Source organism: Elephantulus edwardii, unplaced genomic scaffold, assembly GCF_000299155.1.
Source record: "Elephantulus edwardii isolate Elephantulus edwardi_28Jun2011 unplaced genomic scaffold, EleEdw1.0 scaffold00288, whole genome shotgun sequence".
Lineage (NCBI taxonomy): Eukaryota > Metazoa > Chordata > Mammalia > Macroscelidea > Macroscelididae > Elephantulus > Elephantulus edwardii.
The window spans coordinates 103,883-116,863 of record NW_006400038.1 but is presented as its reverse complement, the minus strand read 5'-3'; the positions used below and the strand labels follow the sequence as shown (position 1 = coordinate 116,863).

The 12,981-nt window shown below is 41.1% G+C and overlaps 1 protein-coding gene across 1 annotated transcript in view; it reads right to left on the bottom strand.

Moving 5' to 3' along the window:
* Positions 1 to 9,473: 9,473 nt before the first annotated feature.
* Positions 9,474 to 12,981, bottom strand: part of VHL (von Hippel-Lindau tumor suppressor, E3 ubiquitin protein ligase) — an 8,982-nt gene continuing 5,474 nt past the window's right edge. Inside the window, exons 2-3 of the mRNA XM_006900539.1 lie at positions 11,193 to 11,315; positions 9,474 to 9,670 (exon numbers count right to left, since the gene is read on the bottom strand). Of these exons, the coding sequence (XP_006900601.1) occupies positions 9,474 to 9,670; positions 11,193 to 11,315 (320 nt within the window). The remainder of the gene's footprint in view (positions 9,671 to 11,192; positions 11,316 to 12,981) is intronic.

Sequence of the window (12,981 nt, the reverse complement as noted above, 5' to 3'; positions counted from 1 at the left end):
GATTGCAAAGACCACAGCCTAAGTCAGGCACACCTTAGTTTCCAGAATGACACCATTGTTCAATCACTTTGGAGAGGTCCTTAACAGTAGACTTTCCCATTGCAATTGTTGTTGTTGTTGTTATGTGCCGTCGAGTCGTTTGCGACTCATAGCGACCCTATGTACAACAGCCCCAAACCCTGCTCTATCCTGTGCCAATCTCATTGCCTCTGACACACCCATCCCGATTACCCCAGTCACTGAATCAATCCACCTCATAGAGGGTCTTCCCCTCCTGTGCTGTCCCTCCATTCTGCCCAGCATGATGTCCCTCTCCAAAGGCCTGTCTCTCCTTACAACATGTCCAAAGTATGTCAGGCGAAGCCCTAGAGAATCCTTGCCTCCAAGAAGCAGCCTGGTTTAACCCTCTCTAGGATGAATCTATTTGTTTTCTTGGCAGTCCATGGTACATTCAGTACTCTTCTCCAGCACCACAGATCAAAGGCGTCAATTCTCCTTCTATCCTCCCTAGTCATTGTCCAACTCTCTGATGCATAACAAGTGATTGCAAAAACCATGGCCTGTATCAGGCACACCTTAGTCTCCAGAGAGACACCGTTGTTCTTGAGTACTTTAGAGAGGTCCCTAACCACAGACTTTCCCATCGCAATACGTTTTTTTATTTCCTGGCTACTGGTGCTAAGAGGGTTGACCATGGAGCCGAGCAAATTGAAGCTGTGAACAATCTCAATCTCTTTACCATCCATCCTGATGCTGCCAATTGGCCCAGTGGTGAGAATCTTTGTCTTCTTGATATTGAGTCTCAATCTATATTGAAGGCTGCAGTCGTTGACCTTCTGTAGCAAGCATTTCAGGTCCTCCTCAGTTTCAGCAAGCAGGGTTGTATCATCTGTATAACACAGACTGTTGATGAATCTTCCTCCAAACCTGATGCCACACTTCTCATAGAGCCTAGCCTCCCAGATAATCTGTTCTGCATATAGGTTGAAAAGGTATGGAGATAGGACACATCCCTGGCATATATACTCTTTCCAATTTTGAACCATGCAGTGTTTCCTTCCTCTGTTCTGACAACTGCCTCCTGGCCCAAGTATAGGTTTCCCATTAGCACGATCAAGTGTTCTGGGATTGCAACAAATTGTGGCTAACTCTGAGAAGTTAAATATAGATATTATTTTAAAAGTAAAATTGCCTACAGATAGGTCTTAGAGAAGGTGAAGCCAGAAGAATGCTCCTTGGAAACAAGGATGGCTAAGTGTCATCTCTCATACTTTGGACATGTTGCTAGAGGAGGCTATTCCTTGGAGAAGGACATCATGCTTGGAAAGGTGGAAGGACGGTGAAGGAGAGGAAGACCCTCAATCAGATGGACTGACACAGTGACAACAACAATGGACAGCAACTATGAAGTTGGCACAGGATAGCAGGGGCTTCAGATCTTTTGTTCACAGGGTCACTGTGAGTCATACTTGACTCAACACCTAGTAACCTAACAACAACAAAATAACACCTGTTTCACTGACTTATAACCCAAAACTGAGAGTGACAATAGCTAGAACTTCCTCATACTGTTTTGTGCTACTGAGTTAATTCTGACTCATAGAGACCCTATATGGCAGAGTAACTTAGATGAATTGCTAACATGTGTTAACAGTGTTCTTTTATAAGATAGTTTCAAGCTGCATAATGACTTTAGGGGGAAAAAGTAACTATCATCTCCAGTTTACACATGAAGAACTGAGGCTGATAAAAAATTTGCTGAAAGCCACCAGCTGGTGGCAGAAATTGGAAAGCAATGACTTAGGGACCTGAGAATTACACACTAACTTACCCTGGGCAGGGGCACAGATCAAGAAATAATGCATTCTAGTGGGACTAGACAGCAAAGGTTCAAATCCCACTTCACTACGCATAGGATTGAATGAGATAATACATGGAAAGACCACAACAGGTGTCTTGGCAAAGTATAATACCAAATCAAACTCACTGCTCTCTGGTCAGTTTTGACACACGATGACCCTCCCCTGGATTGGCTAAATGCCCATCTTTTTCCCATGGGACAACCCAACTCGTAAGGCACTATGCCACCTGGGCTCCCTGGCACACAGCACGCAGGAATCGTTTATTAGCTATGCTCTTGACAAAGGAATATTAGTTGGAAACTAAAAGATCGGTAATTTGAAAACCCTTAAAGATTTCCAGCCTCAGAAACCAGTATGAGTCGGAACCGTTTTGACAGCAGTATATCTGGTTTGGGGTTTATTTTTATGATGAGCTGTCCTGGTGGCACCGCGGATTATTTCCATAAAAACTCACTGCCTGTTCTGAATAATAACCAGGGTCGAGACCCACTCGAGAGCAGGGGACTTGGCTTGGGTTTGGATATTCTTAGGGGGTTAAGTTTGCAAGCAAGCACAGGTGGTCTCTACTAGAGACAAAACAGCTGAGAGCAGCTTCCCGTAGACATCTCCACGCCACACAGCATCTCCGGGAAGGTCTAACAGGTCCGGAGAAGGGCCGCGCAGCAAGGCTGTCCTCGGCACTTCTTCATCGTCTCCCGGAAGCTTCGGCGGGATGCTGGGAGCCCGCTCCCACCGGGATCTACTCACCGAACTGCATCCAGTCCCACTCGCTGAGGGTGTCCATGTTGCGGCATAGGTCGTCCAGCACCCAGGAGGGCAGCTGATAGATGTAGCAGGACATAGCGAGGTCCGCAGCTCAGATACTCAGTGGAAGAAGGTAGAAAGGACTCTACTTAGCAGCGCCCACCACCCTGTAGAAGTGGGCGGAGCCTGTCGGTGTCGGGCAGTGGGCGGGGCAGCACAGCAGTGGGAGAATGGGCGGAGCCGACCTACCACGTGAGTCTAGTCAGCCTGGAGAGTGCGCATGGCTGTTCACAGAGGGAGGTGTGGGGGTGGCCTCTCAGAGGAAGGGGGCGGGGCGGCGACTGTGGCCAGGCGACAGGCACCACTGCCCCCTAGTGGCCACCATCCGCAGACCGCGGCCCACCCGGCTCGCCCCAACAGCCCCCCTGGATCAGGAGCGAGGCCCAAAGGGAAAAGAAAAATGAGCTCCAATGTTTGTGGCCACAGAACTCAGGGACAGTCGTAGATGATTTTTTTTTTCAACTCCCTATCCAGTGCATCTTGAAGTGCTCATTCCAAAAACTCACTACGCGTGGAATTGATTCACCAATCCTAAAGGACAGTTTCGCTGACCCTCCATGGTTTGGCAGAGGAAGACTGCGTATTGTATTGTTCTCCCACACAGCAGCTTCAGGATAGGCCTGTTGGGTTTCCAATGCTGTAAATCTTTACGGAAGCAAACCGCCACATGGGCAGAGGCTGACTCCTTACTTAAAATCAACAAACTCTGGATTAGCAGCCCAAGGCTTGGAATTAATGCAACCATGTCACCCCCACCTAGCACTTTATCATTAAATCTTTTACAGCATACCATACACTGTCTTAAGTGTCAGAGTACATAAAAAGAAAGCCCATAAACACCTTGATTTTAATTTTATAGATTTACACTCTAGATGTGTATTGTTACTATGTGCTATCAGGTTGACCAGGACTCATAGAGACCCTAAGCACAATAGCTCTGAACCCTACTCTATATTGGGACGATCTCACTGTCTCTGACATAGTTACTGTGACAATCAATCTCATCCAGGGTCTTCCTCTCTTGGCGCTGTCCCTCCACAATTCCAAGTATGGCCTTTCTCCAAGGACTGGTCCCTCCTGGTCACATGTCCAAAGTATGCAAGATGGAGCTTCAAAATCCTTGCATCCAAGGAAAAGCTTGGCTTCACCATCTCCAAGATAGACCTGTTAGTTCTCTTGGGAGTCCATATTCTTGGAGATCAATACTCTTCTCCAGCACCACAACTCAAAGGCATCAATTCTTTGTCTGTCCTCTTTGGTCTCTGATGCGTAATAGGTAATTACAAAGTCCATGGCCTGGATCAGGCACACCTTAGTCTCTAGACTGACATTGTTGCTCTTTAGCACTCTGGAGAGGTCCCTGACAGCAGATTTCCCCCAGTGAAATTTAGTCTTATTTCCTGAATGCTGGTGCCAAGAGTGTTGTTTGTGGAACCCAACAAATTGAAATTGTTAACAAATCTCAATCTCTTCTCCATCTATCATGATGCTGCCATTTGTCCTAGTGGTGAAATAATTTTTTTGATGTTGAGTTTACAGTTCTTGACCCTCTGTAGCAAATGCTTCAGGCCTTAGATTAAGCCAGTAATGTTGTGTCACTTGCATAATGCAGTTTGTTGATAAGTCTTTCTCCAATCCTGAGACCACATTCTTCCTCATAAAGTCCAGCTCCCTGAATGATCTGTTCTGAACAGAGATTGAAAAAGAATGGAGACAGGATGCTTCCCTAATGAATTCCTTTCCTGATTTTGAACCATTCAGTGTTTCCTTGCTCTGTTCCAAAAGCTGCCAAATATAGGTCCAAGTACAGGTTTCACATGAGCACAATGAAGTGTTCTGGGATTCCCATTGTTCTCAAGGTTAACCACAATTTGTTGTGATCCACACAGCCAAATGCTTTTACACAATGAACCAGATAAACATTCCTCTGGGACTGCTTTCAGGCAGGATCCATTTGACATTTGCGATGATGTCCCTCACCCCATAGGCTCTTCTAAACTCAGCTTTTCTTTCTGATATTTCTATCAATGTACTGTTCTGATCATTTTTGGATAATCTTCAGCAGGATTTTGCTTGTATTGTGCTATTAGTGATATCAGTCAGTAATTTCCACCCTCTGTTGGATAACCTTTTTTTTTTGGAGTGGGAATGAGAATATTTTTATTAAACTTTTTTAAAAAAAATTTTATTTTGTGTGTGTGTACCGTCAAATCAGATCTGACTGGTACAGGAGATTGTTCCTCCTTCTCCAGCAGAGTATCTGGTGGATTTGAACCGTGCACCTCTGGGATTGCAATACACCTTCTTGCCACTAGGCCACCAGAGCTCACTAGGGAAAATATTTTTCATAAATAACAAAAACACTGAACAAATGACATACTGTTTTACAAGGTGGTAAGGTGGAAAACAACCCAAGGGTCCATCAACAAATGTATGGATAAACAAAACTTCCATACAATGTAATATTGTTGTGCACCCTCAGAACTGACCCACAGCTGACCCTCTGGTGGATTTTAAGAGACAGTATCACGAGACTGACCATCTTTCTCCTGAGGAGCAGCTGGTGGACTCAAACTGTGTGCTTTTGGGTTGGTAGGACAACTCCTTACCACTAGGTCACCAGAGCTCCCTGATACATAGTATAGATAATAAATGGTCAAAACATTATGCTGAGTCTACTGAACGTTTTAGTCAGCAATTAAGAATCCTGATCAAAAGTGGAAAAATGCAGAATTTCAAATTTTCATGGAATCAGACTTTTTAAATCCAGGGACAGTGGCTGAATTTACTGTCCTGAGATAATCTTTAAAATCTGAAAAGAAAAAAAAATATGTCCCTTAGCCTTCTGAAAAACTACTGAGGTCGTTAGTGTCTTCAAGCTGAAGCCCACTCACGCCTAGCCTGTGTATGAAAGAATGTAACCATCCAACCCTATACCGTGCTCAATCGTCATTGTACTTAATTGTACTCAATCTTCATTGTTGTAGTCTCTGTACTCATCCCCCTCCTAGGCCGTCCTCTCCTTTGCTGAGCCTACATACTTTTCCAAGCATGTATTTTTCCAAGGACTGGCCTCTCCCAATGAACATGCCCCAAATATGTGAGATAAATTCTCACCATCTTTGCTTCTAAGGTTGCACATCTTATGAAGAAATTTGTTCTTTTGGTAGTTTTATGGTTCAACATAAATTTCTTACATAAATTTGTTCAACATAAATTTGTTCTTTTGGTATGGTTCAACATTCTAGATTTTATGGCAACTAATTTTTTTAACTTAAAAAGGTTTTATCTGCAGGGAGGGGACTCAATGGAACTAGCCGAAGTCCATGTCGTCAACGACTCCTTAGACCCCACCTTCTCTCTCCTCTGCAGCAGCTGGGGCAGAGCCAGCAGCAGGAGCACCAGAGCCAGGGACTGCGGAGACGGCCCAGTGCCACAAGCAGGCATGCTGGCAAGCTAAAGTCTTCAACGTTCTTTCCACTTAGCTCTCTCATGACCTTGTTGAGCTGGCCGGCCGCTGACGACAGGGTCTTTATGCCCACTCTTTCCAGAATCTTCATGTCCTTGGCACTGGTGGAAGAACTGCCATCACCACCCCAGAGTGGCCAGGAGGGAGGAGGCAATGTAATGCATCCGAGATGGCGCTGGCTGCAGGTAAAAAGCTTAAAATTTCTTTTCAATGCTTTCTTCAGGCCTTCCAGTAATCTTCACACTGCTCATACCCAGAACCATTACAGAGCTAGTTTCAGTACTCAAGCATTCTTGTCTCCCAACTCCAACAAAACAATCTTTTTTAAAAAAAATTATTATTAAATTTTATTAGTTTTAATGGACATTTACAGAGATTTTTTGGGTTCTTTCATTGTTGCAGTTTTCTCTACCCTCCTCCCCAGTTCGTTCTTCTTCCCCTGCCCCCGAATGTCTGTTTTAATTGTCCAATTGCCATAGTGCTTGTCAAAGCCAGTTCTGCTTAATCTCCTTTGTCAGTGTGTCCTTTGCCATTCCCTATCACTCCTCCCTGAGACTTCACCCTGATTCATAAGGAAAAGGGGATGGCGTATTCTCTTAGCTACTTCCTGCTGAAAAGGGATGCTGTGGGTTTCAGGGTGAAGATCTTCTCTCACTACTCTACTGGGCCCCTTCAAAACAATCTTCTGTTTTCTACTTGAAGATTAGAAAGAATACAGCTTTAAGATGTTGGGCTGACTTATGTTCCCATGGTTTAATTCCAAATTCCTAAACAAGTTTTGTGGCTTTCTTACATATCCGGTACTACTGCTAAATCTTTAATTACCATCACAAATTTTTCTGTAATCTGACTACTGTATAGTTTGGGGAAGGGTCACTCAAGAAAATGCTGTTAGAGCTGGGAATTTAGGTGCACCCACCGAAAGAGTAAGGATGTGTATACAGAAGTATTAGAACCAGCAGAGTGGGACTAAGAACGGGGTGCAGAAACATGAGTCTCATTTAATCATTACTTCTTCAGTTCTCATTTCATGAAAATCACCCCCCCCAAAAAAAAAACCACTCCCTTTGTTTTCAATGTGAGGTCTTTCTGTGATACACTTCTGCATTATTTTTATTTCAATTGTTATTTTATAAGAAAAATGAAGCTAAAAGAAGCATTTTCTTGAGAACCCAGAGCTAGAAAGAGAAGGAAAGGATTATGATGCTAGTCTGTATGTGTTATTACCTCCCCTCCTTTAAGCCTTTACGCAAGCACAGCTTGGCTAGCTCTCAGAGAAGAGTCTGGTTCAGATTACACAAAACTCTATTTCCTTTTCTCAGCACCAATTAATAGAAGTATTAAAAGGACGCTTTAAAAAAACAACAAAGAAACATGACAGTGTCTTGGGAGTAACACATTTAATAAAATCACAAGAGTTCAAATTAAAAAATTCTTTCTTAGACAACACAAAATAAAAAAGCACAGAATTCAAATTACATGTTTTAACAAGAACATGAAATCTCATTCTGATAGAGGTTAAAAAAAATAAAACCAAGATTGAATTAATCCAACACTACCAGATATCATTTAATACACCAGAATTCATGTAGCTGCCCTCTCTCCTAGCGCATCAAAGTATCTGCCTCTGTATTTCTCTTCCAATCCAACAAAAATAACCCCAAAACACTAAGGATACCTAAAGGTGTATCATGAAATGAGAATTACTACAAAATGCTTAAAAAAAAAAGCAGATGTGTTCAATGTTGAAAAGCTGCAGAAGAAAAGACTCCATGAAATTTATACTGTAGCACGGAAAGTGTGGAAGTACTTTATTCTGATTTCAGAACACAGGATTTTGTGCCTGAAATTTAGCATAAGAAACAAATATGGCAAAAGTTAACTATAAAAGACAGTAGTAATGGTTATATAAACCCTATGATAACATGGAAAAATATTCATTTTACAAAATTAAATGAAAAAGCAGAACCATATATACATTGTAATTTCAACTATGTAAAAAAACTGAACAAAATATATCCTTATAAAAGCTAAAATGTTGCTCTTTTTTAATTTTAATGAAAGTTTACAGAGACTTTGGATTTCCATTCATTTGTTGTTGCACTTTCCTCCCTGCCCACTCCCCCATTCACTCTTCTCTTTGAAAAGTAAAAGAAAAATTCTTTCATTGTTATACAATCCCTCCCCCCAAGTCCACTCCACTATGTAGCCTTCAACAGTTGCTCAAGTCTACTATGTATTCAGAGAAAACTGCCAGTGACTGCAGTGTGTCAGCCTCCCTCTAGCGAGGTGAAAAGTACCCCAGACTGTCTGATCAAAAATTATGAAATCAAATGGAAATGTCAGACTTACAAAAAGGATCAGAAATACCCATAGTTAAGCAAAAGCTTATTTACAATACAGCAGCTCTTTAACACTGGAATCAGACATGGGGTTTGCATTTTCTTCTATTTCCTGTACAGATGCCAAATTATAAAAGTTATCATAGTAACTACAGAATACCAATCCGGGACTAGAAATAAAACAAGACAGTGCTGTAACAATCAATAGTGGACAGAGAAAAGTGCATAAATGTTACAATTATAAAAGTGCTTTCAATAAAAACATTATTGATCTATGCCACAAAGTCAGAACCGACTCAAAGCAGGACTTCCAGTGGGTTTTCAGAGGCTGGAACTAGCATGGGAGGAGACTGCTCCAGTTTCTCCAGTGGAACAGCTGGTGATTTTGAACTGCCCACCTTGGTTTAGCAGTACAAATCCTTACCTACCAGGCCACTGGAGCTCCCAAATTCATAAAAAGTACTCACTTTAAAAAAAGGAGAGGGGGGACAATACCTCCAATACTTTCTATTACAGAAGCATCCATCAGTCAACAAATACTAAAGGCTCATAGTGTGGGAGGCAATGGAGTTTCAAAGAGAAAAACTTGTCCCTGACAGTTCAAGGACATCTCAGCATCCCAGAAGTAGAGGGGCTAATACATACAGCAATAATTAAAAGCAGATGCCACTTTCTTACACCTAAAGAATATGCTGCAATTCTCAGTGAATTACTTAAACAAAAATCCTTAACACAGAAACTTTTCTGACTTAGTAGGAGCCAAATACGCCAACTAATTTCTCCTGATTAACATGTCTAGAAATATCAGACACTGCAGTTAATTCTGTAGTATTTGTCCCTAAACCACACAATGTCTAATAAAACAGTTAACTTTCACTTACTCAACTGAGTACACTTTATTCCAAGAATAAAGTATCTTGAAACTGAGATTAAGTGCTCAGATCCAGATCAAAACTAGTTAATACCACTCAGAGCAGACACTCAGGAGTATAAAGGTTAGTGAAAATCTTGTGTCTCCTCTCCCATCCGTTGATTTTCAATATGCTCCTGTGTCAGGCGCTCTATGTCTTTCCTCACATTTGGGTGGTCTTCCAGATCTTCATAGAGTGACCTGACGATGTCTAACCTCCTATAATTCTCAGGTCTGACGAGGCTTCGGACAACCTGGAGGCATCGCTCTTTCAGGGTGTACACTGGAAGGGCAGAAAACCAAACTTAAAGCAGCAGACTAGAGACTTGGAAAAGGGGATGACAAGGTTTGTCATGAAGGCAGTTAAATTTACTATAGATAACAGATCATAGACTCACCTGAACAGAAAAAGCAGAAGTGTGCATTTTAGTACATAAGGCTGATGGTCCTCTGATTATCTCTTGGTATTCAATACCTTTTGTGGTAATTTCTCTTTGTGCTGGGCTTATAATTTGCTTTATATAAATGTGATTTTTAACTGAAACTGGATGAAGTGACACTGTGGCAATCTGAGGCCTAAGCATTAAGAATACAGGTTTCACTGTTGTAGAAGAATGGGTCTGACATCAAGGTGGGGGGATGGCAGAAAAAAACTGGATAAATTATGTATATTGTATTGAAACAGATGAGGGAAAGAACAGATTAGAAGTGATATATGATTGAGTATTGTGGTTAGCACAGGAATCCAGAATTAAGGTTGCATAGAGAAGTGTACTCGGGGTGGGGGGTGGGGGGGAGGGACGTGGGAATTGTATACTAATGAAGGAATTTTTTTTCTCTTCAGAGGGGGAAGCAAGCTGGTGGGGAGGGGTGGGCAGGGAGAAAAGTGCGCCAATGAATGAATGGAAATCCAAAACCTCTGTAAATGTCTATTAAAATTAATAATAATAATAATAATAATAATAATAATAAAGAATACAGGTTTCACTTTTATAATGCTGGGAGTCCTGAACTCCCCTGCTGCAAAGCACACAAAGGGCAAAAGCCCTGAGATTACATGGAGAGAGAGGCCCAGCCTACCAGTCAACTTGACAAAAGACAACTACATCAATAAAGAGCCCAACTGTGTACTTGAAATCAGCCTAAAGAATTATGAAAAAATAAGGCACACCCCTCTCACTAAGATTTACTACCTTGAAACCCCAACAAAGGGTTACTCTGAGTTGGACTCAACTCAACGGCAGTGAGTATATACACATATTAACTTGAAGCCTACGAAGTTATACAAGAACATCATTTCTTAGTCTACCCTAAAAAAAGTCAATTGAGTTGGTGTGGTGTGTCTTTTTTTGTCAGTTGAGTTTTAAATCAATGGTAAATAATCATCTTCACCTTGAATTCACTGATTTTAAGAAACAACCAAAAAAAAAAAAAAAAAACAACAAAAAAACCCCAAACACCAAAAACATAAAAACACCACACACAAAATCCTGACTGGCACTCTTTACACTTTGCTCTTCTTCTGGAAAAGTTTGGGCACAATTTTACTCTAAAGCCATGGGAACCTTCTAAAGTCAGGTATTTTCATTTAGTCTGTATCTGAAGAGCCCAAAGAACTCTTAAGACATTATAACCTTGTTTTATAGAGAATATTACTCTGTATATTATATATGGAGGAAATACAACACAAAATGAATCCTTGTCTGATATCAGGCAAAAATCAGTAAGTATTTGGCTTCTTGAAGCAATCTATCCTGTTTATTAGAATAAACAACTTTCTTTTTCAAAAGAATGAACATTAATACCTGGCAATGTGATGTTGGCAAAAATAGGCTGACCATCAACATTGAGAGATGGCACAAATAATTCCGTTTGGTTAACCAGAAGCCCATCATATGTTCCTGCATCTCTGAAGAGCCAAAGATGGCCTGTTAAGACAAGCAGAGGCTGTTAAGTAGATAGACTAACCTAAGTCAGGAACCTACTTTAAATGCTTCCCTCTTGTGCCACTTAAATCTATACAAATCACTTACAAAAACATTATCTCAGTCAAACTTCATAGTTAGTTCAATGCACTTATAGATGAGGTAAGGGCATTCTGGGGGCTTAGTGGTAAAAAGCTGAGTTGAAATCCTAAAGGCACACAGTTCGAATCCACCAGCTGCTCCATAGGAGAAGGATGGGGAATCTCTTCCCATGCGATGTACTGCTTCTGAAAGCCCACTAGAGGATCAGGTATATGTCAGTTCTGACTGTACAGCCCACAATAACAGTACAGATGAGGTAAAAAGTCTGAAAAATCTCAAAGCAACAGAGAAGTAAGCAAATGAAAATATACTTGAGGCCTCAACTCTCATACTTTCCCTGGTACTTTGGTTAAGGAAAAAAAATCAAGGTCTACCTGAAGTATGTAACTGCATATCACACCAAACTGAATGTTACAAGAGAGAAAGTCACTAACTCCTCAAATCTGAGGTGAACAAGGTAAAGACAATTAATGTCACTCAACTGCACCAATAAAACAAAGTTATAAAGGCAAATATTTTATGTTTATTTTTACTAAATTGAAAATAAATATTTAAAAATTCCCACCCATGTTAAGAGAAAGAAGCCAGACATAAAGGGTACCAAAAACAAGCAAGGCAGCTCTGGTAGCTTAGCGGTAAAATGTCATGTGGTTTGAATCCACTAGCTGGTACAAGGGAGAAAGATGGTCAAACTCCTACTTGTGGGATTTACTGCCTCTGAAAACCTGGAGGGTCAGGGTTGGTTCCAACTTGATGGTATACAAGAACAAAAACAAGCAAAACTATAGTGTGAAAATCAGAAAAATGGCTGTTTGTGGGGGCAGAGGGAAAATTAAGTGGAAGGAGGAGAAAATGTTCTGGGGTGATGGAAATGTTCTAATCTATAACTTGATAATTTGTGTTTGCTACATTTGTTATAGCTCATCAAACTAGGATCTGTGCATTTTACTATATGCAAAGTATATCTGAATTTAAAAAACAAATGAGTCATCTGCAAAACAAGAGGAAAAGAAGGTAAACCTTCAGGCCTAAGACTTTTTCTTTAACGTGTTGCCGCAAACGACGGCAAAATGTGTTTCTAAGCACGGTTGTCAATTTAAAAGGGTGCGGCAACATGTTAATGAAACAGGTGGTGTCTTGAAATAAAAACAGCCCATGTTCCTAGAGCATAAACTTACTTGAAAATTCAGTGGGAAATTCTAAGAAATAGTTAATTTCTAGTCAGTCACAGACAAATTCTAAAGAATTTTAAAAAAAAATCTCACAATTTCTTACATATAAGAGCCTACAGAAATGTTGATCCCTGGAAGACTATGTCCTCATCAAACATTAGGGGAACTTTGACATAAAAGCTTGAGAAGCAATCAGAAAAGTTTGAGAAGTTTGGTGTAAGTTTGAGGGCTCAATGGCTAATCCTAAATTTAGCAATACTGACTCTGAAGATTGCACTGGAGCGTAGAGAAGCCAAAGCACAAGGAAGAAGTCAAGATGCTAAAGAGCTGAACAGAAGATTCCAAAAGGCTGCTCGGAATGACAAAGCAAAATACTACAATGAAATGTGCGAGGA